This window comes from Eretmochelys imbricata, chromosome 1 (genome assembly GCF_965152235.1).
Source record: "Eretmochelys imbricata isolate rEreImb1 chromosome 1, rEreImb1.hap1, whole genome shotgun sequence".
Classification (NCBI taxonomy): domain Eukaryota; kingdom Metazoa; phylum Chordata; order Testudines; family Cheloniidae; genus Eretmochelys; species Eretmochelys imbricata.
Genome location: NC_135572.1, coordinates 197,976,213 through 198,003,593, shown reverse-complemented (window position 1 = coordinate 198,003,593; position 27,381 = coordinate 197,976,213). Strand labels below are relative to the sequence as shown.

The 27,381-nt window shown below is 40.2% G+C and overlaps 1 protein-coding gene across 1 annotated transcript in view; it reads right to left on the bottom strand.

Moving 5' to 3' along the window:
- Positions 1-515: 515 nt before the first annotated feature.
- Positions 516-27,381, bottom strand: part of IMPG2 (interphotoreceptor matrix proteoglycan 2) — an 89,763-nt gene continuing 62,897 nt past the window's right edge. The window contains exons 9-19 of the mRNA XM_077807306.1: positions 24,991-25,049; positions 19,898-20,142; positions 18,802-18,887; positions 13,307-13,625; positions 11,162-12,861; positions 9,950-10,169; positions 8,071-8,281; positions 6,649-6,837; positions 5,467-5,665; positions 3,703-3,782; positions 516-777 (exon numbers count right to left, since the gene is read on the bottom strand). Coding sequence (XP_077663432.1) covers positions 765-777; positions 3,703-3,782; positions 5,467-5,665; positions 6,649-6,837; positions 8,071-8,281; positions 9,950-10,169; positions 11,162-12,861; positions 13,307-13,625; positions 18,802-18,887; positions 19,898-20,142; positions 24,991-25,049 — 3,321 coding nt within the window. The 3' untranslated portion in view covers positions 516-764. The remainder of the gene's footprint in view (positions 778-3,702; positions 3,783-5,466; positions 5,666-6,648; positions 6,838-8,070; positions 8,282-9,949; positions 10,170-11,161; positions 12,862-13,306; positions 13,626-18,801; positions 18,888-19,897; positions 20,143-24,990; positions 25,050-27,381) is intronic.

Below are 27,381 nucleotides of genomic sequence, written 5' to 3'. Positions count from 1 at the left end.
CTGGGAGAGAAGCAGAACACATACGCATTCTAGTATTTCTTTTGGTGGCAACCACTAAGTAGCGCACCATCTCCCCAAGCTGACATGTGGCAGTTGAAAGCCAACAACATTGAATTCTTTTGTTTTAAAAGCAATTAAAGTGTCATGAGAGCTGCAAGCTGAACCTTATTAAGTACATGACTATTTATTTTTGTTGGTGAGCAACAAACAAGGGTAAATCAGCCAGCCGTACAAAACAAATTCTCTAGCAATATAAAATACATTTTGTCTGGGATTATTATTGGGCCATATCAAAATAATGCTAGTATCACTTGAGCAGAACCAGTATCCTCCTATAAACCTCTCACCTGCAACCCAAATATTTCCCCCCACTAATACTTTACTTTTGAAACAGGAAAACACCAAAGTAACATGAAAAACTTGTATTTCATTTTAATTTTTTCTTTGCACACCAAGCAAAAAATCTTCGAGATGAGAAAATACATGCACAAACTTTCACTGTCCAGTTCAGGAAATGCTTTTTCCCTAATTAAAATGAGTAAAAAAGTGAATTTTCATGACCTCTGGTTACCGTCATAACTGTACTCAGAAAAGCCAGATAAACATTCTTATAGTTAATCATTCATTTAGAAAACATCTGCATCCAACCAGCAGTGTTTAATATCCATACAACATAAAGACTATATGTAACTTTGCAGTTTTGTGTGTGCCCTGTTACTAGGGCAACAAGGTCATCTTCCACTTCTACTGGCTTCAATTTTTTTTTAAAGCAGCTTCCTGAAATGAAAAAAACCAGACAAATAGTGATTACGTTTTTCTCTAGACTTTGTTTCAAAGCTCAAAATAGGGCAACCCTTCTTACTTTCCAGCTGTGGAAAATTTAAAAGATGTTCATTTTAAATACAGGCCATAGTTATTACAAATTAAAGGAATTTCAGCATTTGAAATGCCTGACTTGTTGGTCCCACAACATTTTGCTTCTGTAGCTGACAGATTTTTACTTTTAATCTATTCCCCTGAAATATTTTACTCCCAATATTCTTGAATTACAGCTGTTTTAAACATTCAGATAGCTAAAATAGCACTAATGTAACTGGCAGAAATTCATTATCTATTAACTGCTTGCATCAGTTCTCAATCATTGTAAGCCCTCTTATTTGTTTAACTATACTGATTAGAAATCTATTGTACCTTTATGAAGATTAAAAACTCCTGCAGTAATAAGTTGAATTGCAAGTTTTAGGGTAGTAGTAGATTATCAGTGTAGTACTTGCTTTCCTGGAATTTCCATAGTTGTAGCAGCTTTTGTGGGTCTGTTATCTACTAGTTTTTGTTGTGGACCAGAAAGTACTATTTAGAGCACATTTATAGAAACCCTAAAATATGATTATTAAAATAAATTTAGCGTGAGTTACAGAGAGGAATCAGTAGGTCGCTCTATACTAGAAGCGGCTGAAAGTAATCTAATAGAATTTCGAGTAGCAGGCCTTGAGTCCTCGAAGCTGTGGAGACTGAGTTCATAGGTTAACATGACAGGTTTATAATTTTATGGCACCCATGATTCCAGATAATACTCTCTACCAGTGACTACAAGTGTTGAGGAGTAACAGCCGTGTTAGTCCGTATTCGCAAAAAAAAAAGGAGTACTTGTGGCACCTTAGAGACTAACCAATTTATTTGAGCATGAGCTTTCGTGAGCTACAGCTCACTTCATCGGATGCATACCGTGGAAACTGCAGAAGACATTATATACACAGAGACCATGAAACAATACCTCCTCCCACCCCACTCTCCTGCTGGTAATAGCTTATCAAAACTTCCCCAAGGTACAAAATATTCCACCCTTTGTCCTTGGATTGGCCGCTACCACCACCAAACTAATACTGGTTACTGGGGAAGAGCTGTTTGGACGCGTCTTTCCCCCCAAAATACTTCCCAAAACCTTGCACCCCACTTCCTGGACAAGGTTTGGTAAAAAGCCTCACCAATTTGCCTAGGTGACTACAGACCCAGACCCTTGGATCTTAAAAACAATGAACAATCCTCCCAACACTTGCGCCCCCCCTTTCCTGGGAAATGTTGGATAAAAAGCCTCACCCATTTGCATAGGTGACCACAGACCCAAACCCTTGGATCTGAGAACAATGAAAAAGCATTCAGTTTTCTTACAAGACGACTTTTAATAAAAATAGAAGTAAATAGAAATAAAGAAATCCCCCCTGTAAAATCAGGATGGTAGATACCTTACAGGGTAATTAGATTCAAAACATAGAGAACCCCTCTAGGCAAAACCTTAAGTTACAAAAAAGATACACAGACAGAAATAGTTATTCTATTCAGCACAGTTCTTTTCTCAGCCATTTAAAGAAATCATAATCTAACACATACCTAGCTAGATTACTTACTAAAAGTTCTAAGACTCCATTCCTGGTCTATCCCCAGCAAAGACAGCAGGAGAGTGGGGTAGGAGGAGGTATTGTTTCATGGTCTCTGTGTATATGATGTCTTCTGCAGTTTCCACGGTATGCATCCGATGAAGTGAGCTGTAGCTCACGAAAGCTCATGCTCAAATAAATTGGTTAGTCTCTAAGGTGCCACAAGTACTCCTTTTCTTTTTACAAGTGTTGAGTTCTTCAGATTCAACACTAATGAACTAGAGGAGGACAAACTGGTAACATTTGCTTGTCTGACAGTTTTCCAACTCCAGTTTTGAAGAGAAACTACTGAATATTAAACAGAGATACTGGAAAGGCTCTGTTTGCCTGTGTTTTATGAAACAGACTATTATTTCATGTCAAATGTCTCTCTGGTACCCATGTGCTGCTGTTGCCTGATCTACTTTTTTCAGAAATGACTAATGTTTTTGGATGCGCAACTTGACACCTCGGAGAGACTTAAATCTTGGATGCTGTGCTCCCAAAATCACTAGCCAGTCCTGAAAATTCAGGCTTTTGTGCAGATACAGGCAAGAGGCCTGGCTTCACCATTCCCTTTCCATGAAGGATCTCTGCCTCTAACAGTTGTTTTTCTGGGAGCCTCATTCTTTGAGTCATCTCAGGAAATTGCAATGGTCAGAGTAAACAGCTGAACTAGAGGGAAATTCTTCCTCTGATCCATATATGCAGATTAAATGTACATTTGCAACAAACCAGTTCAATGGGCATTATGCACAATATGTTCTGCAGTGTGGTTCGATAACTAGTATTTTACACTGGGACAGCAAGTATATTATTGATTTAATCATTTCTTCTTAGGAATAAAAACAAACTTTTAAAGCTGTTTGTGTTTGTCAAGGACTATTCCCCCATTAGTATATTGTTTTACTCACCTTAGATATAAGCAAAAAGAAAAGGAGTACTTGTGGCACCTTAGAGACTAAAATTTATTCTCACGAAAACTTATGCTCAAATAAATTTGTTAGTCTCTAAGGTGCCACAAGTACTCCTTTTCTTTTTGCGAATGCAGACTAACACGGCTGCTACTCTTAAACCTTAGATATAAGGTCTCACATACCCATGGCTACTTGCAGGGGGGAAGAGGCCAATGTTTATCTGTTTTGAGTATATTGTTAGTTCAAGGGCCAAGTAATAAAGCAAGCTCTATTTACAGTAATACAATTAATAGATTGCTGGTTACTGAAAGGTATTTAGGTGAAACATTATGAACTGCCAGAATGTTATTCAGAGAACACATTTCACTTACATTTGATGTTGTTTAACAAACTCTGCAAACTGCCGATCTTTGGCATAAAGCTCTATAATCCGTATTCTGTCCTGGATTTCCTGTAGTACAAGACACACAATATTATTACAAGAACCAAAATAAAGTGCACAGATCTAAATACTAAAAAATAACACTGAAAAGTTGGACCAGTTTTACTTCGCATTACAGCTGACTAGTATACTTTCCTAGTCAAGGAACAAACACTGGAATTGGGCACATTTTATAAATTATTGAGCATGTATAGCTTTCATCATAAATAATTTGCAGAACACTTTAAAAGGGGATTCTAGTCATTCTTTTCTTATTAAAATTGGAGCAACTCTTCAAAATTAGTGTACGTCTGCTAATATAGATAGAAGCTATTAATACAATTTAGTAAAAGTCAAGAGATTATTAATGGAGAAAATGACACAGCAAAATCTGTTACCCTCAAAAGAGGATACCGTTGTGTGTGTACGCAAACAGAATGTCCAATAATGTGGGTCTGACTCATCTTTATCAGTAACTATATAGACTTCAGTGTAATTATTCATAATTCACAGCAGTGAAAGTGAGAGAATATTATGCCCTACATTGATAGAGACTATAGGAATGACAGCTGTAGTTTATACAATACTTATGACTGACCTACAAACCACTGATATACTACTGAAAAATACAGCTTTAAAAAAACCCCTCACAGCTGTGGGTCACTGAAAGTATATTCCTTTTGGTATGTTCTTTTAGACATGACAAAAACAGCTCTTTCTATGGTGTGTATATATATATATGCTTAAATTGGTCAACACTATTGGTAATCCAAGATGATGTTAAAAATGGCTGTAGCTTTATAATTTTAGACTTCTGAAAGTTCCATACAGATTTAAAAACGGGGGGAAATTAAAGTAAAATTAATTTTACTCAAACAAACATAGAAAAGTAAGTATTTCAGCTCAAGGCCTCAACAATAAAATCAGCCTCCATCCTGGGACCTGCTCTCTCCCACATTTAATTATAACTATTACTGTTACAGAGCACCTTTTGAGATCTACAGATGAATACTGTACAGAGGGACATTAGTAGCATTTCCATCATAGACCCCATTTCCCCATCTGTACAATAGCAATAATGTAACTTGCTCAAGGCTTCAGGGCCAGATTGCTGGCACAACTGAGACTAGAACCCTCATCTGCAGACTCCCAGAGCAGCATCCTAGCTGCTAGCTCCACTTTGTCTGTCTACATATAAATGTGGAAATGGGCCAACACTCCCAAACTTTGCAGAAGATTCTATTAAGAACTGAACACTTAAAAGCATGTGCGCATCCTTGGAAGAGAGATTCTAGCTATTTGACAGCTCTGAAAGAAGGCACTGCTTCCTCCAGGGATGGAGCTGGCAGCCAAGACAAGTGGCTTTTTGAGAGGACACCAACTTAAAAAAAATTGTCAAGTTGGGTGCCTCTGCTAGGACAGGAATAGCTTTAACTGAAGCTCCATAAGAATATCAAACTATTTAAAAGTGCAGCTGTTCAACCATGGGGAAACTCTTTACAGGCCAGAATCTAGCTCTACCTGTGTGTACACAAAGGAGGCAAGAAGCCATCTCCCTCTCAAACATCTGCACAGGGTGCAGCCACAAGTCCAGTACTTGTATTCTGAGCACAAGGGCTGGGGGGAGTTACCAGCAGTTTTAAAATACCTCACAAGGCTCGGTCATGATTCCACCACCTGGCACTGCGGGAAGCAAAGCTACAAAGTCACCCACCTCCTTTGTGAGCTCACTATGCTCATAAATGTGCCTGATCTCTTCACTGCTGTAGTCTGTGGACGTCTCTGCACTGGTAGAGCTGTATGAGGTGAGCTGTGGGTATCTCCGATAGTAGTGGCCGTACCCAGTGGTATCACTCTCATACATAGGGTTGTACTTCACTGCGTTCTCAATGGAGGAGAGGCTATCACCCTGCCTGTGAGAGAGAAAAACAAAATACAGAGGTCATGTATTGAGGTCTTTCAGAGTGCTCTTCAAAACACAGATCAATAGATCTTCAGGGTAGTCTAGGCAACAGCTGTGGAGTTCAACTCATGTCCCTCTGGATTAGTGAGGCCATGGGAGAAGTGGGCTTGCTGTCTGTGTAGACTGCCACTGACTCCTTTTGGGGGTAGGCCGCTAGCATCCTTAACAAAGCTATTGTAAGGCCTCTGCTCAAAAAAACATTGTTTTGACAAACTTGTCAGCTAATCACCTGCATCCAATTTCCCTTTGTGAAGGGAGCTTCAGAAGTCTCTTGTGAGGTAACTTGGAAGTCCAATGATTTCTTTGACCTCAGTCAATCTAGTTTCAGGCCTGAAAGTCAAAGAAGGACTTTGACTTACGCAGGAGGTGATGATGGTTTATCTCATCCTAGGAATGGATGAAGATCAGCTTTTCATGCTGTCTTTGATGTTGTTGACACATCTGCAGTCCCTATCAGGAGCAGATGGGGTGGATGGCCCTGAGTGGTTACATTTTCTTCTCTACAAGAAATCCCACAAAGTGTTTTTTGGACAGTTGCTCACAGGATCTTTGGGTTTGCTCATACAAGTTCAGGGCAAACCCATCCCTCTTGTGCAGATGAAGCAGTTAGAAGGGTAAGTGAGGCATAGAGGCTTTGGGTTCTGCAATAAACTGATGACATCAGCTCCATATCTTCTGCCTCATCTTACCTCATTGGTGCTTTGGACACACTTACCCAGTGTTTGTATGCAAATTGGGCTTGGAGGAAAGCTAGCAGGCTAAAGTTAAATCCTCACTTGTAGCAATGTTGGCAGGTTAGAAAATCTGGGGGAGATTATACCTGCAACCCTTGAGTGCATCCACCTTTTGTTACTCAGGTTTGTAATTTGGGGTTCGTGTTAGACCTGTAGCTTCTGGTCAATAGTGCTCTAGAACTTTAGATGCTCTACATACCCTAATGAGTCCTCAGTGTCACTTTTTGAGTACTGGTCTCGAAGGGTCCTGGCCAGGAAGAAAATTACAGCAGATGCCACAAGAAGGAAGCCAGCCACTGAAGCAATTGCGATACCCACAACCAATGGCTCTGAGACATACTCTTCACAGTGCTCTCCTCTGTACCACCAGTTCTCACCTACACGACATCTGTAATCCCCCACACCAGCAAAAAAACAAGGAAACAAGAAAGTTAACTACTGATACTAAGAGATCAATGGAAAAAATCAGACACTTTACTACTATAGCCTTCTTCAATATTTCCTAAGCATTAAACTTCCAGTTGCTGACATGCCAATTAAGGTTGTTTAAGAATTTTACGGGAGCGCCATTTAGCAATTATAGTGGGATATCTTTTGTAGGGAATTTTAAATGTTAATTATTAGTTGACAAAAGTGTGGTATGTGTGTATATTACAGATGATCTCATTAAATCTATAACACACATTATGGTTAAAAGATAGTTTTTTAAAATGTGTAATTTCTCTGATGTTGGTTGTAACTCTTATGTAAGTAAAGTATGGATCCTAATTGCTGAGACCTTAATACTTATTGCAAGTGATTTTTTTTCTAGTCAAATAATAATTAGTATGTTAATTTCCTTTTTATTGCATCAGCTCTTCCTACCCAACCCTCTGCTTTGAAATTCGTGTTTATTTTTTTTTTAAATATTGTCATGGTTTCCTAGAAGAAAATTACATATTTTTAATATGTAGCAAGAACACTGGAATTTGGTTGAGGAGCAAAAATTATGATGGGCCTAGTTCTCCTCATACAGTTTGAATAAATCAGAGTAATTCCACTAAAGTACTTAGACTTACACCAGAATCAGCCCTCAAAAGCCTCTGGTACCAAAAATGTACTAAATATCTAGCCTTCATCGTCCTATTGTTCATTTTTCTAGTCACTCTCAATTGCCTGGATAATGGTGTAGGTTATCATACCAGCATAGACTGCCTGTCAGAGGAGGCCAGTGTCTTTCAAAAACTGAAAATAAATGCTTGAACCACAAACGGCTCTGTTTGTTCTGGTCTTTGATAACTTGTACAGGGTGTTTCCCCCCATTTTGATATTTGTTCATATTGGTTTCTCCTCTATTGGGAGTACCATTTTTAACTCAGGTATATTGGATTTGCCTTACAAATTTGAATTTTATAAAACAATCAACAAAGTGACGTTTTATGATGATTTGTAGCATTTTACCACATGAAAATATCAAAAAGTGGATTGAGTGTTAATCATTAGGGTCCTCTGTCATTACACTCAACATTATGCCTTGTTGTGTTTTGTTGTTCTGGCTTTTTGGGGGGACAGGGATATAGAATAGGGAAACAAGGTTGGTACTTCCTGTTTCTGAAAGCCACTAAGACAAAGGATAACATACCTACATATGGCCCCTTGTCCTGGGATTATGTCGCACTTCCCATCATTTTGGCAAAAGTCTGGTTGTAGGTCACAGATGCTATTACAGGGCAATCCTTCAATGCTTAGATAGCCAGGATAACAAACACACTCTGCCTCACCACTCCAGCGATTTACTAAGCATTCGGAGAACTCATTGCAAGCCTGGAACTTGCAAGGATCAGCTTGATCTCCTGAGGACAGAGAATGTAGACAACAGATTGGATAGTTTTTAGCTACCTGGTCTGCTCTGTGTCAATGAGCATTGTAACCTACCACACTGAAATCAACCAAGGAGATAATTCAAGACTCCTGGTCATTCTTAGTACAAATATAGCATTGATCTGAAAGAGCTTTGCCAAAGAGCATATGTAGTGTTAACCTCTTTGTACCCCACTTTCCCATCTATAATATAGGGATAAGTGACTTGCCCAAGGCTAGACAGTGAGTCAGTGGAAGAGCTGAGCATACAACTTAGGTCTCCTGCCCCCCATTTTAGTTCTCTAGCCACTGGACTATGCTGCCTCTTTCATGCTTTCCATCATTGGCACTTTTGCCATTTCTCAAAGTTACTCTCTGCTTAAAATACAGCTGAACTCCAGCACTATCCATTATAGAAGAGCTGTATTACAGCCCTGAGGAGAGCGTACTGAGGTTTGTATGTATCCTTGCAGTACGCACAGTGTACTAGAAGAGCCTGCACTTTCTTTGATGCCTCATCTATCACCACATCCCACTGAAATCTGACCCATACAATGAAATTAATTGTTAAGGACAATTTAAAAATCAATATTGAAGATTTTCTAACCAAATTAGATCATCTCTCCCCCTCTCTGTTGGGAGACCAGCTACTTCAACGCAGTAGTCACCATTTGCCAATACATATCGCAGTTATTTCCTGTTTTTAGTATAGGGGAAAATATTTCTCTGTTACTAATCTATGCTAACTGTTGGCAAATGCTGACTCTTTAATTGCAAGCATTGTAAGGTATCTCCTGGAGATCTTGTTTTTGCACAAATATCTCTGGAAATAGAGGAAGAGAAATATAGAAAACAGATTTTTTTCCCCCCTTAACCAGAGGAATTGATTAACAGAGGGTCTTTTTCACTGTTACTGAGATCAGACCCAGAATTCCAGAGTAAAGATTCACCCTCTTTTGGGAATTAGATTAAAGACTCAAGAATGGCCAGAAGATAGAAGTCCAACTTGGAGTCAGTCTGCAGTGTAAGTTATGTAATATTAGAAAGTGACCTGAGGAGTCATGATCATTAATGTTTGTTATAGTGAACCAGGAGCAGCTGCCAGGACATTAACCCCGTCTACACAGTGTGTTGATGCCATGACTCAATGTTGTGTTCCAACAGGAAGCAATTTCCCAGTATATATACACCCTTGAATGAGTTATTTCTGGGGGGAAGGATCTTTCTGCCTACGAAGAGCTGCATGGAAGAGTCCAGCCAAATGGGGGAGCCAGGAACACCAGCATGCTAGAGGGAGGGAGGGGAGACTGGGAAAAACAGGGACCAAATTCTATCTTCTAACTTTCCCTCTGCCTGCAACAACAGTAAAGTTGGTGGAGTCGCATAGGATGTAAGTCAGCACCAAACATGGCCCCAAATTTCTCTAGGAGGCCGTAAAGTTTTGGTGGATGTTGGTCCCATTTTACCTTAATCTGTCCTGCTAAACAGATTGGTTTTCAAAGTTTTAAAAACTCTGCTGACACCAAGACTGAGAAGAGTGATGGTGCTCTTCTCTAAGGCTCTGAGACACTGAGAAAGTCTGCTCAGGTTTTGAGCCCCAAGCATATTTGACTCGGCAGACACTACTCACTGCATTGGCAGCACTCCCACACTGTCATTACCTGATTCCACATCCAGGGAGTACTTGTCAATGGCCAGGTTCATGGTCTGGTAAGCAGTGTTGCAGAAGTCTTCCAGAATTACGTAGACTGCATTCGTGACATTACGAGGCACAGGTTTTTCAAACTTCATGCGGCTGTTCACCACAATACTGCCATTCCTGAAGTTCAGGATTTCGAGATTCTGGAAACCTGTTAGATTGGACTGGAGGTAGGGAACCAGCTGCAATGTAGGAAACACAATATCTGTACTGCTGTATAAATGCGATAGAAGATCTATTTCTGAATCTAGTTCCAGGCCAATTGTAATGCTATTACATCACACACAGAGACTAGATATTTTGTCCCAATCACATTCAAAAAAAGGTATCAAAACTGTACCCAGCTGAGGCCCTACTGGCAGCTTATCAGGAGCCTGAGAGATTCACAGAATTTCCATAATATAAAGCAAATCACTGCAGGCTCCCTGTTCTATAATAGAAATGCATTCCACTGGATGCAGTGCTCCATCTTGATCCAAGCAAGCTCATACTGCATAACAAGACTTAACGCGTTGGGTATCACCCTTCATACATTTGGCTACTCCAGCCAAACTATTGATTTTCAGCTTAAAAACTGATAATTACTCCTGTGGCATTCTGCCACCCATTGGCTATTTAAGAGATCAGTAGATCCACAGGCAGTTTAACTCACTGAGCTACAGATTTAATAAAATAGTTGCTTTAAATAAAAAGCATCTTAAAACAGGTGAGAGCATCCAGTAACATATCACTCTGCACTCCCAATTATTTTACTTTTCACCCATTGATAGAGCAAATGAAGACACTGTTTGGAAACGTGTGACCACAAAGGGCCAGTGGAGCCAATTAAAATACATGATTTACAGCAGCCAAGCGTCTGTCTCAGTGTTACTAAGTATTTAAGAGACTTATTTTTGCCTTGGTAAATCTGTCCCACACAAGTGAAACGTCAAAATTTGAGACACAAATATTCAAATAAAAGCGTTACATTTTCCAGCCAAATTCTCCCACTATCATAAATATGAGTTACTCACAACTTGTGGGATGTACTAGGCTGCTGTAATTTTGTTGCAAACAATTTCTCTCTCTCTCTCTGTCTCTCCCCCCCTTTTGCTCACATGCATGGTAAGAAAAGGTTTTAACTTAGGGCTTATAGTAGCTGCTAGTAACATATTCATTATAAAGTGAATCTTACCAGTTCTAAGAATCGTTGCTCCAGTGCCTTATATTCTGGGGAATTTTTATTGAATAGGTCCTCTGAAAACATCATGTTGGTAACACGGAGGCTAAAGAACACCACTAAAGCTCGTGAGGACGTGGTAGTGTTGCGATTTGCATGCGTGGGCCAAGCTATGCTGGCCATCTCTGTGGAGTGAACATTGGTAGATACCTCCATGCGACTATCAGTCATACTTCTTTCTTCCAGGTTCATCTCATGAGGATACAACATTGTGCCCACATGATCCAGCACTCTTGTAGTCATGTCCTCCCTCAGTTTTATTGAGCTAACTGTATATTGTGTAGTAGGGAAACTGGACAGGGAACCAATAGGATTCTTTGTTATAGTCACTGTTGCAAAAGAACCCACTGCCATATTTAAGCTACTAGGGGAACTAGTTTCATGGTCTGTACTAGACTGTCCAGTGAAATCCTCTGAACCAGTCGGCAGCTCCAGTAAATAAGGAGCTATCGTTGAAACTTCAACCTTACTCGGTGCTTCAGATTGCATGTCTTGATCTGTAGGTTTCTCAGATGCCCTTTCAGTGTTGTGAGTAGGCCAAATATTTATTGGTTTCACAGCAAGCGATCCAGAAGCTTCTTGAGTTGTCAAGTGCAAATCTGGAATTTGCTGCTCCTCCATGAAAATGTCAGTGACTATATTTTCCATCATAGGAGTTGCTGTCAGGACTGTTTCTGGCTTGAGGAGCCCAGTCCATGAGGAATCCATGTCTTGGTGTCCTATTGTAACAGCTACACCTGATTGGACTATTGTGGATAGTTCTTCTGGCTTTGTCCCTTCCTTGTTTTGGTTTCCTACTGCTTCATAAATGATTTGATGATCCTCACTGGACTCTTCAGCTTGTTTAACATTAAATGTCTCTGTAGATGTAAGGAGATGACCTTCTATAGAGATATCTTTTTCATGTGGTGAGATGGAGGTCTGTTCATCTGCCATATCTGAAGAAGAATAGTCCACTGAGGGCTCATATGCAAAGGATGAAGAATAATCAGACATGCCTGATGCCTCTAATGTTTGCATGGACGGTTCCACATTCAAGGTTTCTTGTGTCCATAACATAGGCACCTGTTGAGTTGCAGTTTCTGAAAGTCCAGGTACATTTGATTCAGAGTCATCAGTGAATTCCCCTCTTGCATTGGTCATGCCTCCATCCTCAGGATTACCATTTAATTTCTCTATAGAATCAATTATATAATCCAGGATCTGTCCCTCAGGAGTATCCTGTGCTCTGATTAACAGAGAATCATTTTTATCTTTCAGCCAGCTTTCAGGAAGACTGTAGAAAACTGGCTCTAATGTTGCTATGCCCCATGGCCATGCCTCTTGACCTGAAGCATCAAATGCTGATCCAGATCCATCCTCATAAATAATTTCTCCTCCTGGATACAGATCGGGTTGCAGAGGGTTCACCTCTAGATAAACTTCTCCGTCCTCCAGGCTGTCATGGGATATAGAGTCTATGTCAATGGGCATGGCTTCTCTTGCCTTCTCTGCAGAGATCACTCCCTCATTATTAGGCTCTGTTTCTGATGTAGAGGCCATTGTTGGTATAGAAGTCGGAGGAACCACAGAAATGACTGTGGATGGCATTTCTTTTGGTGCAAGATGAGGGTATAGACTGGAAGGCAGAAGAAAGCCTTCCGACACTCCAGCATCTTCAAACACAAAGTCAACAATTTTCATTTAGTTGTGTTGTGACTTATGTAATTTTAGCTTGCCAGACTCTATTTCTCTTATATCCCCAAGGGGATTTAACAGTAACTCTGTTTTTCCCCATTAAATACCTTGATCTCCTTACATGCCAAAGTTAGAAGTATCTATTGCAGATTTATCTACTGCTGTATCCAGCTAAAACTACTTGGCAGTGTTTCTGTGAAATGGAACAACAGGGATCATGCATATACCATTAATCTCTTTAGGGACAAATAGGCCTTATTAGTTGCTATAAACATTTAAACTTAGAAGTTGGTTCTTTTTAGTCACACCTGACTGAATACATAGGAGTTTCTAGGAAGTTGTTTTGGAGGGCTCTGGCTCCTGAGCACCAGGTAACATTGTCACCCAGACTTAAACTTTAGTAAATGAAGTGAAGTAACTTACCATCTTTGAAAGAAGCAGGGATAGACAGCCATTCCTGAGAGTCCACAGGAGAGCCATTTTCTAATATTGATGGGGTGACAGAATGAAGAGTCTGGCTCCCTTCCTCTAGACTCATCCCACCAGGAGAAGAAGTGAGGACAGCCTTTGGTGTTGAATTCATGTTGTTCTCAAAGTCCAGGTTTTCTGATCTTAACCACATTTCATTGCTATTGGACTGTTCACTATCAAAGGTGAAACCTGATTTGGTGAAATCAAGTGGCAAGATATTGCTTGCAGTTGTTGCGTCTGCAGAGGGCCACTCAGCTAAAAGGGCATTATCCTGAAAGACAAATCCATAATAACCTATTATTGTGTGACTTGTGTCTGCATATGGACTGCACACAATATGCTAAGTAGTACAGTAATTGTTAACTAGTAGCAGCTTCTGCCTGGTGGGCTTCTGTTTCCCTGATTAGAGGATAACATGCACTATCAAGAGGTTCCAAACTGTAAGGATGACCTACATTTTAAGTCAGCCCACGTTCATTCCAAAGGATAGGATCATATACAGATTCTTTAGAGGAGAACAGCAGCATTCCTTTAAAAATGATATTCAATAGCAGTGGGATACTATGGATTAGAATGTGCACCACTTATGCCCATCTGTTTTCCTTTTACCAACTGAAAGAATTTACTGATGTGTTATAAATAAGGTTACAATTTTGTCACAGTAATTTTTAGTAAAAGTCAGGGACAGGTCATGGGCAATAAACAAAAATTCACGGAAGCCCAGGACCTCTCCCTGACTTTTACTAAAAATTACTGTGACAAAATGGGCCAGACAGGGGATGAGAGCCCAAGCCCTGCTGCGTGAGGGGTGCCGGGCTCCCTGCCACTTGTGGCAGATGGGACCTATAGGAGCCCCGTGGCAGATGGGAGCTCCAATCCCGCCGCCCCGAGGCTGAAGTGGAAAATGTCACAGAAGTCTCTGAATTAATGAATTCCATGACATAATCTAATCCTTAGTTATAAACCAGTAATATTCAATTAAATTTTTTCACAGGTCAGATAAAGCAACTTCCGTATCTTGGCAAGCTAAAAGGCTCTCTCTAGGGTCACAGGGCTCTCCAGGTGTTTGCTCTCTAGGGAGCCTGCCAAGGATTGCAGTCGTTCAAAAGTGGTGTGCCGGATTGTATTTATTAATCTCATAATAACAGGCTAAGCATGCCAGTAGACAATATTCCAGTGAAAACTTGCAAAGAAATAATTATACAAATACATTGCAATGCTATTAAAACAGCATGCTATTCATATTAATTCTATTAAAACTATTAATTTAAAACTGGAAATTAAACTCACAAGATATTCAGTGAATGGACATCTTATTTCCTTTCCTTATAGCCTGATATTTTGATAGCTGCTCTGTGGGGTTTTTTTTTTGTTTTTTTTCCTGAAAAACTACTGTGCAGGATGCAATCAAGTTAACTGATGAAAGCACATCAATTACTGATTGCTTTACGTTACGTAGGCACCTGCTTAAAAGTGTACCCCGTAAATCAAAATGTAGCACCAAAATCTAGCTTCAGTGTGTTTAAATAGAAATTAAAAGTTTATAAATTAAATACACGGCGTGATAATAGAGGGAAAATAAATGGAGGTGCATCTGCCCAACCCCCATCAGTTCTGCCCTCTAGCTCTTCCATCTGCCCAGCACCCTAATCCCCACATTGAGTTCTTGCCTCTAGCCCTCCCCTCCTCCCCCCCCCCCAATTATCTGTGGCCTTCCCAGCCTCATCTCTGCTCTTACTGGGATTCTTCACCAACCCTCACAGCCCAGGCTGGGGGGAGGCTGCAGCAGGGTACCCCTCCCCCTTCTGAGGCGTGAGGGGAAGGCTCCACTGGTTCTTCACCTCCTTCCCTCCCCTTTCTCACATTGGGTATTACAGGGAGGGAACAGGGAGTGGAGCCGCCTTGAGCTGCAAGGCTCTTTCTGCTCCCTCCTTCCCCTGCCCCTCTTGTGCGCTGGGAAGGCTCCCCTCCTACTCCCCCCACCCTTCCTACAAGAATAGGCTCGGCTCCTGAGAGGTGGGGAAGAAAGCTCGGCTGCTGCTTCCCAGCATCCACGAAGGATCAGCTGACGCTCAGTGGCGGGCGGGCCCCATGGGTTGGATGTGGGCCACGGGCCACCAATTAAAGAACAATGTTATAAGCTACCCATCAGCTGCCTCAAGCACCCCTGACTCTACTACAGAAACCCATCCATCCCCTTGGAGTTCATAGGCATATCTGGGTAACACCACAAAAAAAAAAAGCCTGTTAAACCAGTAGAATCTATAATAAGAGGAAGAATGCTTAGAACTTACATAGTCCTTTTCATCTGCAAGCTGAGTGAAATGCAGAAAGTAAACAAAGAACATACACGATGAAAAGCAAATTTGATTTCAAAGCTTTTCTCTTTCTTTCCTACATTATACTAGTGTGTGGGCATCATAACCATCATAGTGCTTAGCACTTTTCATCCTCAAACGTTAATCTATCCACACAGTACCTCCTGAGAGATAGGGTAGGTATTGTCTCCATTTTGCACATAGAGAAACCAATGCAGACAGATTAACTTCACCAAGACCATAGAGGGGGTCAGCATGTCATAACTATGACTAGAATTGAGGAGCCTGGCTTCCAGTCCTTGGCACAGAAAAATAAACCAAGCGGGCAATGTGCACACCAGTGCTCATTCCCCTAGCATGAATACTCATCAAAGACTCATTTAAGCTCAAATTGTCAAATTCAAATTGCATCTTTGGTTGTAAAACTTGCAGTCTACAAAGTGTGGGCCTCTATCCTGCAATGTGATTCACTAGTGCAGGCCCCTGGACTCCACCAAGGAGCGGGGTCCATGCTTGCAAATTACACTGCAGGACACGTTAGTTACAGAATTCATCCAATAAGGAAATAGAAACAATACCGTATGATTTATGTAATGAACCTATAGGAGTGTGAATTGTGAACACTCACAATGGACTCTTCACAGTCTACACCAAAGAATTATTCTGAAGTAATTTGTAAATGATGAATAAATCTGAGAATTTAATTACCTGTGTTTGAACAATTTGTGAACAAGGCAAAAAAAATGCGAATTTCACAGAATAAGCTCTTTTCTTGTGAATTATTTGCAGTGCTCTTTTATGACTAGCCGTTATTCCACTCCTGATATCTTTGTAGGCGGTTTTCATTTTAGCAATTACAAGCGACCAATGAATTGAAATTAATATATATGAGTTATGTGCTTCAGGAGCAAAAATCACCAATGCGTGTAAAACTATCAGGGTTTGTTTTGTTTTTTTGCAAGATTAGCGAAATAAATATTAAAAAGAACAAACATAAGAACTGGTGTCAATAACTTTTCAATGCAAAATTTTTAAATGTTAGCACACCAGTGCCAGGAATTGCACTTCATCATTTATTTAATGTGGAGAGGTGTTCCTATGACAACTAATGCATTTCAAAGATTCTTGTTATGGTGCAATGTTATATTAACAAGTTTAATATTAGAGTGGCAAGTTCTGTTTTTGCCAATATCATTTGAATGGCTTACTAATATGACAAATCACTGCAAAAAGAAAAAAATCCCAATTTCCCATTTCTCGCTGCCAGAAAGACATTACCTTCAATAATCCAGCCTGTTACAACAACAACATAGTCTGGTTTAAATCCTATCTGCAGGATTTGAGAGAGATACAGCGAAGAGGATTTGTAAAATTTAAAGAGGTGGATCTAGAGTTAATTGATATCTGCTACTGATCAGTTTGTGAAGTCAGGACAGTCCCACACAAATATGATGAATTAAAATACAGTCCTTAAAATTTTAGCCATTTCTACAGAAGGGCTAATACAAAATATAGCAGGACTCATTTTCTCACTGGCACTTAATTTCTCCCATATTGCTTGAGCTGTGAAGAACAGATATTGCAACTGAGCCATTAAAAAAATTCAGCCTTGTTTTCTGTTTGTAATCTGTCCATAAGCAGTTTGATTGTTATTGAAATGGTTTCCTAAATAATTTCTGTATTGTTGATTGCACATAGCAGCTCGCTGCAAGTATTCAACATCTAAAATTGAAGCTCTTGACTGGAAATGTAGGTCACATGCTATTGTTTCTATTCCTTGAAAGGATAAACAAAGCTATTGGAATCAGGTTTCTGGGTGCAAATACTTGCTTTTACAAGTTCATAATTGACTTCCAAAAAATATTCTCAAAAATCCAGTTAAAGTGAATTGCCACAAACTTTCCTGTCAATAAATTCATTTGCTAGAATATCTGCAGAAAGTGAACATAGAAGGGATGTAAGCATAGCTAAAGTTATTTCTTTTATTAATGTAGTATGGAACATTTTTAAGCTACTCACTCATCTCTAGTAAATATACAATATAGAAAACCAGTCTCTATAAATTAGTCAATATATTCATGCTGTTCACCATAATCAATCTGTTATGGCAATTCCCATGTAAATGTCTAGGTTGCATAGGGATATTTTTGAAGTTTTTATTCAGCCAAAGATTCCCACTAACAGGGATACTACACATGTTAATATACTGTATATTAATATAATGTACATCATAAGATACACTCATATGAAGTCAATGGGAGTTCTACTTGAGTGAGGACTTCAGGGACTTGGCCTGAAATTTAAGTGTGTCCAGGCTCACAAAACTATCTGCATAATGGGCCAGATAAAAACCTAGATTGTATCACCACCAAATTCAGGGATGTTCAGAAGCTGGATCTGAATTTTGTGGCTTAATTTCAGCTTCTCTCAATATGTATATAATCAGGTGTTGCCTTAAACGCCTTCAACTTTGGAGCAAGCTTGGATGTATAAAAATGAAACTATTGGCCAATATTTGTCTAGATTTCCTTTGCTGTTACTGAGATGTAGGTTTGTTTTTATAAAGAACTGAGCACTGCACTTCTCAGTGATAACAGTACAGCTGCAAAGGAGGAACAGGAGTTCTATTTTAATCTAATCTCTTCCATGGGCAAAATTTCCCCTCACATCTACCTCTTTTGTTCCAAGAAAAGGCCCAAATGATTCTCTTCAGTTGTGAGGACCATCATTTCCCTATGAAGCCACACAATCAAAACATTACAAGAAACCAAAAGGGAATCCTAAAATGAAGAAGTGGTTAGACAGGCTATAACAAGAACACAGTACTGGCTTGTACGGAAAAGAACAGATCAGGTTCTATTGCAGGAGGTGTGTCACTCTCCTAAGACCAAATATTTCCCAAAAGGAAGACTTGCAAAACAGAGCTCTCTCATCAGACTGGATAGCTCCATATTGTGTGTATTTCTGAGCATTCATTCTATATTTCAAACATGGCAGGGAACTGTGTTTTTGGATTCTGACCATACTTCCACCGTGTAGAGTTAAACTATTTGGTTGTGTTTGTAAGTAGGCAGCTGGAGGACAAATTAGAGTCACTAGAATGAGAATGCAGTGCAGAAATGTACTTACGTCATCAACTTTTGGAGACTCAAGAACAATTGGATTTTCAGTAATCCTGGATGTGTCTTCAGGTGCAGGGGAGAGAACTTCTTTCACTGTGAAAATAAAAAATGAGTTTTAAAATCACAGTTCATATGGAATGTTTATTGTAGTTTATATGATGCCAACTGTGTTTTATTGTCTCTTTTTTCCCCAAATGCTGTCACAGCTGTGGGTGCCTGAAAATAATTAAAAGCAGAGGATAAGAAAACATTCAGAATTTGAAGGTGTACACTGTCCAATTTATCATCCCAATTTGCCCTTAGAGAATTACTGTGAAAAGCTGCACTAGCACTGGAAGGAAGTTGTTTGTAGAAGCAACAGGGTACTCTGGACTAAAACCCTCACTCATTTTTCCTCTTTCCATCTCATATTTGCTTCCAGGATCTTCTCAAAGTGCTCACCAGAATGACTGAGCGTCTGGAATGCCTTTTATCAGTCACACTTGAAGCAAAGATAGAGGAAGGATAACGATGGGAGATAGATAACAATTTCCACTGGCAACAGGGAGGACATCGAGAAGACAGCACTTACCAGGTGCTGGTCTGTGCTGCCAGGGTCCAACTCAGCATTACTAGGCTGAAATTCATCCTAGTACAGAGGGCCCTATGCATCACTTGAGCCCCATTTAAGTGGCACATAGGGCCTTCTGCAGGCCTTCTGCACTGAGCTGAATTTCACTCTTACAGAATGTCATCAGCATCATCCTGCTGTAAGAGGATATACAATAACATACAAAGTATATATTTTGGGTGGAATTTGTATTTCATTTTAGTTACTGACATATGATTGAACCCATCAATACATACCTTAAAAATTATACATCGCAATGTTAAATTAATTTAAGAGAGGCTAATCTGGTGGGTTAGGGATAGGATGCTACCACTGCTGATCTGCTTTGATTTTGATAAAATCAGGAGAAAAAGAGGAGCCCTGAGGACCATACCACTGCATATAACTTCCTCCTTTTGAGAGAGGAGCTCCTAATCCCTCACACCACATCCTTCATCTTTTTTAAACATAAATTCTGATTAACAGACCACAGCATTTCTTAAGTAATACACACCATTAATGAGCTGGAGAGAGTCAGGGTCCAAGGTCAAAGAGACATTTTCAAGGAAAGAGTTCTTTTGAAGGATTTCAGCAATATAAGTTCTGAAGTCACTGATTGTGTAAACAACAGTTGGGTTATCCTCAAGTTCTACGAGGGAGTTGTCCTCCACTTTGTTGGACTGAAGGTTAATAAGGTCCCAGGTGGCATTGCTGATGGCTTCCCCAACAAACGTGACAGCGTAGTGAACCTCCACACCACTGTGGTTTTATAAAGAAAAAAGAAAATATAGATCAGAGCTAAACAGTTGGCCAGCTATATCATGCATTCTGGTTGTTTGAGGAGCCAGGTCTCACACTTAGAAAAGATACAACAGTTTAAAGGGGGTCTTTGGTAAAAATATATTTAATTGTTTTTATGTTTGTCTATCTCTGTAAAATGTATCACAGATGGAGCAAAATCTTCAGAGAGTGCACCACCCAAATTCAAAATCTCATATTTCCAACATCATGACAAGCCCAAATATTTGGCTTTATATCATAGTCATTAATAGGGCCAACCAATATCCAGAAGTGGAAATACCATGCGTGAAGAGACCAGGTTTTTACAAGACCTTGTCAACCCCATGAATGGCTTTGAGACATGGAATCAGCCTGGGAAAATGTAAACAAGCACAAAATATGAAAATCTGAGTGTCCTTGATCATCCCTAGTGGACAAGTTTTGCAATTTAAACCTGTTTTAAATGGTGCTCTTGATAGATCTAAAGATGTGTTTATATTATATGCCCAGAAGAGTGCCTATTTATAAGAATGTAGTTGCTCTCATTTATTTTTATTAAGAAGTTTTTGTTTTGTAAATTTGTACAGCTGAATTATTTGTACCAATCCTATCCTGTTTTCTTCTCATGAGCACACTTGGATTTACCTCCCCGCAAGACAGTGCAGTAATCAGAGTTACTATATACAGAGTGTAAGCACTAGGGAACTTTAGTTAGTGTTTCACACTTTGACCGTACAAAGTGCATAATCAGAAAATGAGGTGGTCTATGAAGCACCAGGAAACCCTGCTCCAAAGATAGGTTTTCCTCCTGCCGTAGAGCTGGAATGCATCCCTAATCAATGGCTGGGCTTAGTGAGGCCTACAGAGCTAAGCTCAGTTCAGATGTAAGCAGCAAACGCGGCTGCACTAAAACCACAACTCTGCTGGAGTTTTGCTGTTGCCACCTTGGCTGAATTTCACCCACTCTAGGCACATCCTGGGCATAAGTATCACTCTGGGGAGTGGAAACAGAGCACAACAATGAAAAGGCAAAAATCAGAACCCAATATGCTGGACAACAATAATATCTGGATTTAATAAAGCCATGCTGTCAGTTGTAGCTATTAAATGCAATTAATAACTACGGTAATCCACCTGAAACAGGCCCCAACATCTGTTCCTTGGAGCAGAGTGTCTCTGAATAGATTCTTGTGCATCCTTTCTTGCAGAAGTGCATGGGAGTAAGGGGATGGCTTTAATACTCTGCTGTTTCGACAGAGTTTTTTCTTTTCAATCCCTTCTTCTAAAATCAAATGCTGCTTCTCTATAAGATTGTTTATGGAAACCAGCTTTTATGTTAAGATGTGTATTAGATGGAATTTATATTTGACCTTTAATGGATTAGGAGCCCACAGTTCATTGACTTTTTGTCAGGTAAGTTCCCAAAAAGGTATCAAAGAGAGCGTTCTTTGAAGTCCGTATTAATTGGCAATTACTTCAAAATTCTTCAAATAAATAAGGGCTTCAAAGAGTGCTCTCTCTTTGATTGCATTTTAGGAAATCTCTAACAAAAGGTCAATAAACTGTGGGCTCCCAATCCATCAAAGGTCAAGTATTAATTCCCTCTAAAATGTGTGTGTGTGTACACACATACACACACAGCACCTCAACAGATTTTGAGGTACTTAATAGGGGCTTCAAAGAGCGCTCTTTGATACCTTGACACACACACAAACACACACTAAATACACAGAAACATTCCCCAAACAGCCCCAGTCTGATCTCTCCTTCCAGCTGAAGAAGGTTGATTACAACTTCCACTGAGGTTCACATCCACATTGGCCTTCAAACACTTAAATGGGGTTTGCTTGAGATGCACCATTGTCTTAATTTATTTGGCTTTATACAGTCATAAAAAAGAGATACCTATCAATGGCTCTAGGTGCCCTACCACAAATTGCAATGCAAAAACAGTAAACAGCAGTTAAGCAATTTTATTTGCTTTAAACTAGAGATTCCCACAAAAAAATTTTAACTCACTAACTGATTCATGTTTAGGCAGAGTTTGCTATGTAACTTTTTCTGATTACTAGTTAAATAAGAAAATTGGATTAGACTATCTGTAGCCTAAAACAGGTCAGCTACTTGTAGTTTTAAGTAAATCTACAGCAAGGGATAATATTTTTACTGGATGTATCCTTAATTCATAACCACACTGCCATAGTAACTGGTAGTCTCATGCAATTAGCAAGCCTGTCTAAATTTACACTACGACAATTTACATATGTTGCCTTTACCTGTCATCGTCAGGAGAGCTAAACATTAAAAAAAGAAATAAATATGTTAAATGAGAAACAGTTTTGTCATTCCATTTAAGTCTTCTAGTTCAGCGGTTCTCAAACTGTGGGTCGTGACCCCGTTTTAATGGGGTCACCAAGGCTAGAGTTAGACATGCCTATGTCTGGGGCTGAAGCCCAAGCCTCACCGCCCAGGGCCAAAGCCAAAGCGCAAGGGCTTCTGCCCTGGGCGGGGGGGGCTCAGGTTACAGGCCCTCAGCCTGGGGCTGAAGCCCCTGGGTTTTGGTTTTGGCCCCCACACCTGGGGCAGCGGTGCCCGGGCAGGCGTAGGTTTCGGTCCCCCCTCTTGGGGTCGTGTAGTAATTTTTGTTGTCAGAAGGGGGTCGCGGTGCAAGGAAGTTTCAGAACCTATGTTCTAGTTTATTCCTTATAGTGACAGCTCTGACATGCTATAGAACAGGCAAATTTGAAAATAAATCAAATTAAATAGCTTACAAGTAAAAAATGTTATTCTGCTATAGAAGGGACCAAATTCTGGTTTCACTCAACTCAATGGGAGATTCACTACTGGCTTCAATGGGACTAAAAGTTGCTGGCTTCAATGGGACTAAAAGTTGTGCTAGCATATATCAGGGGGGAAAACAGGCATAATAATGTTACTTACGGCTAGTTTACAAACATATTTACTTATCAGAAAGTAGTAGGATATCCTTGCCAGAACAAGCAGCCTTTTCGGCCTTCTCCACAGGTGCAGCACCATGTAGTGCTACACGTCGCCGTGAAAGGCAAACTGTGTTTACGGTGCGGCATTAGCTACATGCAGCAGTGAAAGTCTGGCAGCTCCCCGAGCCTTTCCCTGCTGCCTCCCCAGTGCCAGAGTCTTTTGCTGTGATGGGGAAAGGCTCCAGCAGCAGGGAGGCAGTGTAGACAGGGGAAGCGCTGCTTGGGCATGTAAAGAGACAGCTGTGTAGGCAGGGCGTATACTCTAGGCTTCTGGCATGTTTTTACTCTACATGCCTAAGCAGTGCACACACGGCTGCTTATACCCGTGCTAGGGGTGTGTGCAGTGTACGTACTCTGCACGCTGCTGGGACTGATAGGAGGTATTGGAATGGCATTAATGGAGATGGAAGCCATTTCTCTACGGAACTGGTGTTACATATGCTGAGACCGTGCAGGCTTTTCTACGCTGCCACACCTGTGTGTTTTGATTCTGACTTCTGCTAAAAGTGAGAACTGAAAGGGCTGTTTCCATGCTCCTGCAAAGCTTAAGTTTCCCTTGCAGAGACTGCAAACAAGGATAAATATTAGGGAGAATGTGATGTGGCCATTTATGAACTACGAACCATTTTATGAGACCACCACTTCATTTTGCGCACCTAAAGATCAACTAATAGTTGCCAATTATTAACAAACCACTGCACACTGGGCTAGATTGGAATTTGTCACTACACAAACGGGCAAATCCTACCAAAAACAGGCCCACAGATAACCTTTTAAATGTTTTATTATTTCATTCTGTATCAGCTTTTCTGTGGCACTCATAACCATAGCATTTGAACACCATCACAAACCCCCTCCCGCTAAGGTAATGAAGTGTTATCCTTGTACACACGGGGAACTGAGGCACAGAGAGGGTGCGTGACTTGGCTCAAGATAATCACAAGTCTGTGCAGAGCTGAGAACTGAATCCAGATTTCCTGATTCCCAGTCTGGTGCTCCAACCACAAAAGTATCCTTTGTCCCTTGCCATTTTTGCTTCCGGTGAGTATTGTAGCAGCTGAGTTTATTGGCAGGAATATTCAGAGAAATATTGACTTATAAATCAACTAGTGCAAAATGTTAAGGCAGATAAATTTCAGATTCATACTCCTGTGTATTCACATCAGAAACCTAATCCTAAAAGTTATACTCAAGCCAATCAGGAAACAGAAACATGTCATGTGACCTGTGCATCCAATCAAACCAGCTCAAATCTCAATTTCAAGTACTTGCTACAAATCTCTTGGAAACAATATTTACAAAACAAATGGACTCGAATCATTCTGAAAAACAAATAAATTGGAGAAACTCAGTCTTTTCACAGAATATTCATGAACAGAAAGACATGCAAAATACGTCAAATAAACAATTTGTTACAAATTATTCATCTATGTCTCTTTGTGACTTAGAAGTGAAATGTTATATATTTCATCATTAACCTTCTGAGCCATCCAGTCTTCCCTAATAGACTGGATAAAAAGTTAAGTACACTCAAAGTTTTCCCAAGAGTGTTTGGATTCCTCTGCATTTAATACTAACCTGTATCAAATTATGAACATTTGAGAATCTTGGAGAATTATCAAATGGCAAAAGACATGTTTATTGTATTTAAATCCTAGGACACAGAAACAGGGGCAGACATCATGAGAGAGGCTTTGACTGACTTCATGGGCAGAAGAAAGAAACAGCTGATCAAATTTGTCCTCTGCAGCAGTGATCAATAAAAGTTGTGTAGGTCAGTTATGAGAACACTGATGTTAGGTTTGTATGCCTTTATAAATCTATTTACCTGAATTCCAGCACATGGATATTATTGTATCCAGGTAATCCTTCAAATGCATTTTTTACCTATTTGAAAAAAAAGCCAGAGAGATAAATATGTTTTATGAAATATTTGCAGCGTTGTATAAAATGATGAGTTATCTATTTATAATAGAAAAGGGCATAGGATATCATCGAACTTTTTATCTGTATATAAAATGAGCTGGGATGGCATCTCTTTCTTGTTACAAAAACAGAAGGAAATTGTGAGTATACCCAGCACCTATAGGAAATCTACAGACATATGACTGTACACAGAGAGAAGGGAACTACAAATCTGAATGATCACAATAGAGCTCTCTGGCATCTTAATTCTGTAGTGGCCTTTCAACAGATATGCATGAGGTTAAAACACAATCAGATTTTATATGAGCCCATTTAACTGACGGTCTCCACAGCTCCTGACAGCAATGCACCCATACACTACTATCCTGCTTAGCCAACTCAAATCTTTCCCCCCAGCCAAAGGTTATGATTGCCTCTAAAATTCTTTGGATTAAATGTAGGACAGATTAAGACAAAAGTCTTAGGATCTAGGACACATTATAGCAGATCCCAAGACACAGCAATGAGTCAGCAAACCAGGTGCTAGTGCAGAACACAGCCAATTGCTACTGGGATAGCTAGGCTGCTTTAACTGGGTGGAATTATCTAGGGTTCAGGAGTGGAAGAAAGATAACAATCCACCGGATGAGGGTGAAGCTAGGAGGGGAAACATGCGGGTGGTAAAGTGCTGGTGTATCCAGGCCTAATTAAAGAGGGGACTGTGCTGCAATAGTGGGCCACAAATAGGAGAAACCACCAGTAATTGGGTTCATGTTGGAACAGAAAATCCCTGTGATCTGTCATCACAAGATTTTTTACTCTCCAGATTCCACCCCCCAGACCTGTTTTAAACAGTCTCTGGTGAGACTTAAACTATCCCAAGTGCTGCTGATTTTCAAAGGCTTCTGTGTCCAAGCACAGAGAGAAATAGGCAGGGGATCAAAGGAACGGAACATCCAGATGCCAGGTGGCCCCTATTCCATCTGACATTTCTTCCACATACACTAGGGCACTACTATTTGGCCACACAGCTAGGAAAATTAAGACGTCTGACCTAAACTGGCCATACGTGACAGTTGTGGTGACACCCTTTGGCTTAAGGATAGAGTCCATCTATTTCCCACCTAACTCAGAATCTGGCATAGAGTTAGCCCCAGTATAATGGATTCAACAGACTTTGCCAAGAAGAGCTCCAACTAATAAGACTGAAAAGGGAATAAAGCTAGAGAAAAGAATGCCATTATTGTTGGTTATTTTATAGCACACAAAGTTGTGCTGGGTGTCTTACCTAATACAAAAGACAGACAAGGTCCCTGCTCCAAAGGGCTTATGGTCAAAATGTGGACATGTCAATGAGTATGGGTGAGAAACAGGGAGATGGGGCGAGGAAGGTCCAGAGTTACAGTGATATGATCACACAGACGCTCAGTTTTGGAGCACACACATATATCGGTGGCCCAATAATGATTTTTTATTTTTTTTAAAAAAACAGCTCTAGGACAGCAAATATTATGGACCCACGAGTTGTGGGAATTGCAGAAGAGGTGCATTTTCAGAAGGATTTAAGACCCTGATTCAGCAGCCCTTCCTTATTCAGCAAAACACTTTTGAGCTTAATTTCCATTTACTTCAATGGGATTTAAACATGTGCTTGAGTACTTTGATGAAGAGGAATAGATTTAGACGGGTTCTTAAATGCTCTGCTGAGCGAGGGCCTAAGTGACCAGTGAGTATGGGCTTGGTGGCTCAGGTTACAAATGGTGTATTACATGTAAGGGGTGTCCACCCATTCAGGAAATGTTGCTGCTCCCAGACAGTACTGAGTAGTGCTCTGTTGTTTTGTGACCATCATTCACTCTCTTTAAAAGAATTCACTGCCGTGAAGGTAGTTGCTTTTACCGTCATCTGAAGGTTCACTCCACTTGTTAAGATTATTGAAATTAAGCTGGGAAGTCTTTCTGCTTTAGCAGTTGGGACTCAATATTCTCACGTATTCTGGATCTTAAAACTGGCCAAAAATTTAGAGAGCTCTGGGGTGAATTTAGGTAGGCCATTCAGTAACAAGGAATCATTAAAATTTTAAACAGCCTTTCCAAGCCCTGAAGTTTTATTAAGATCAGATGGAATTCCATCACGAGACAATGAGAATCTTGACACTTCTTGAAGCCCTGTCTCACAACCCTATTGGTGAGTCACTGAAATATTCAGAAAGAATAGGGCCAAACTTAGTCCTGGATAAGCAGCTGTGTAAACTGGCAGAGTGATGCAACAGAACAAAAGGCAGTTGCTATCAGCCAAGCCTTTTCCACCAAGC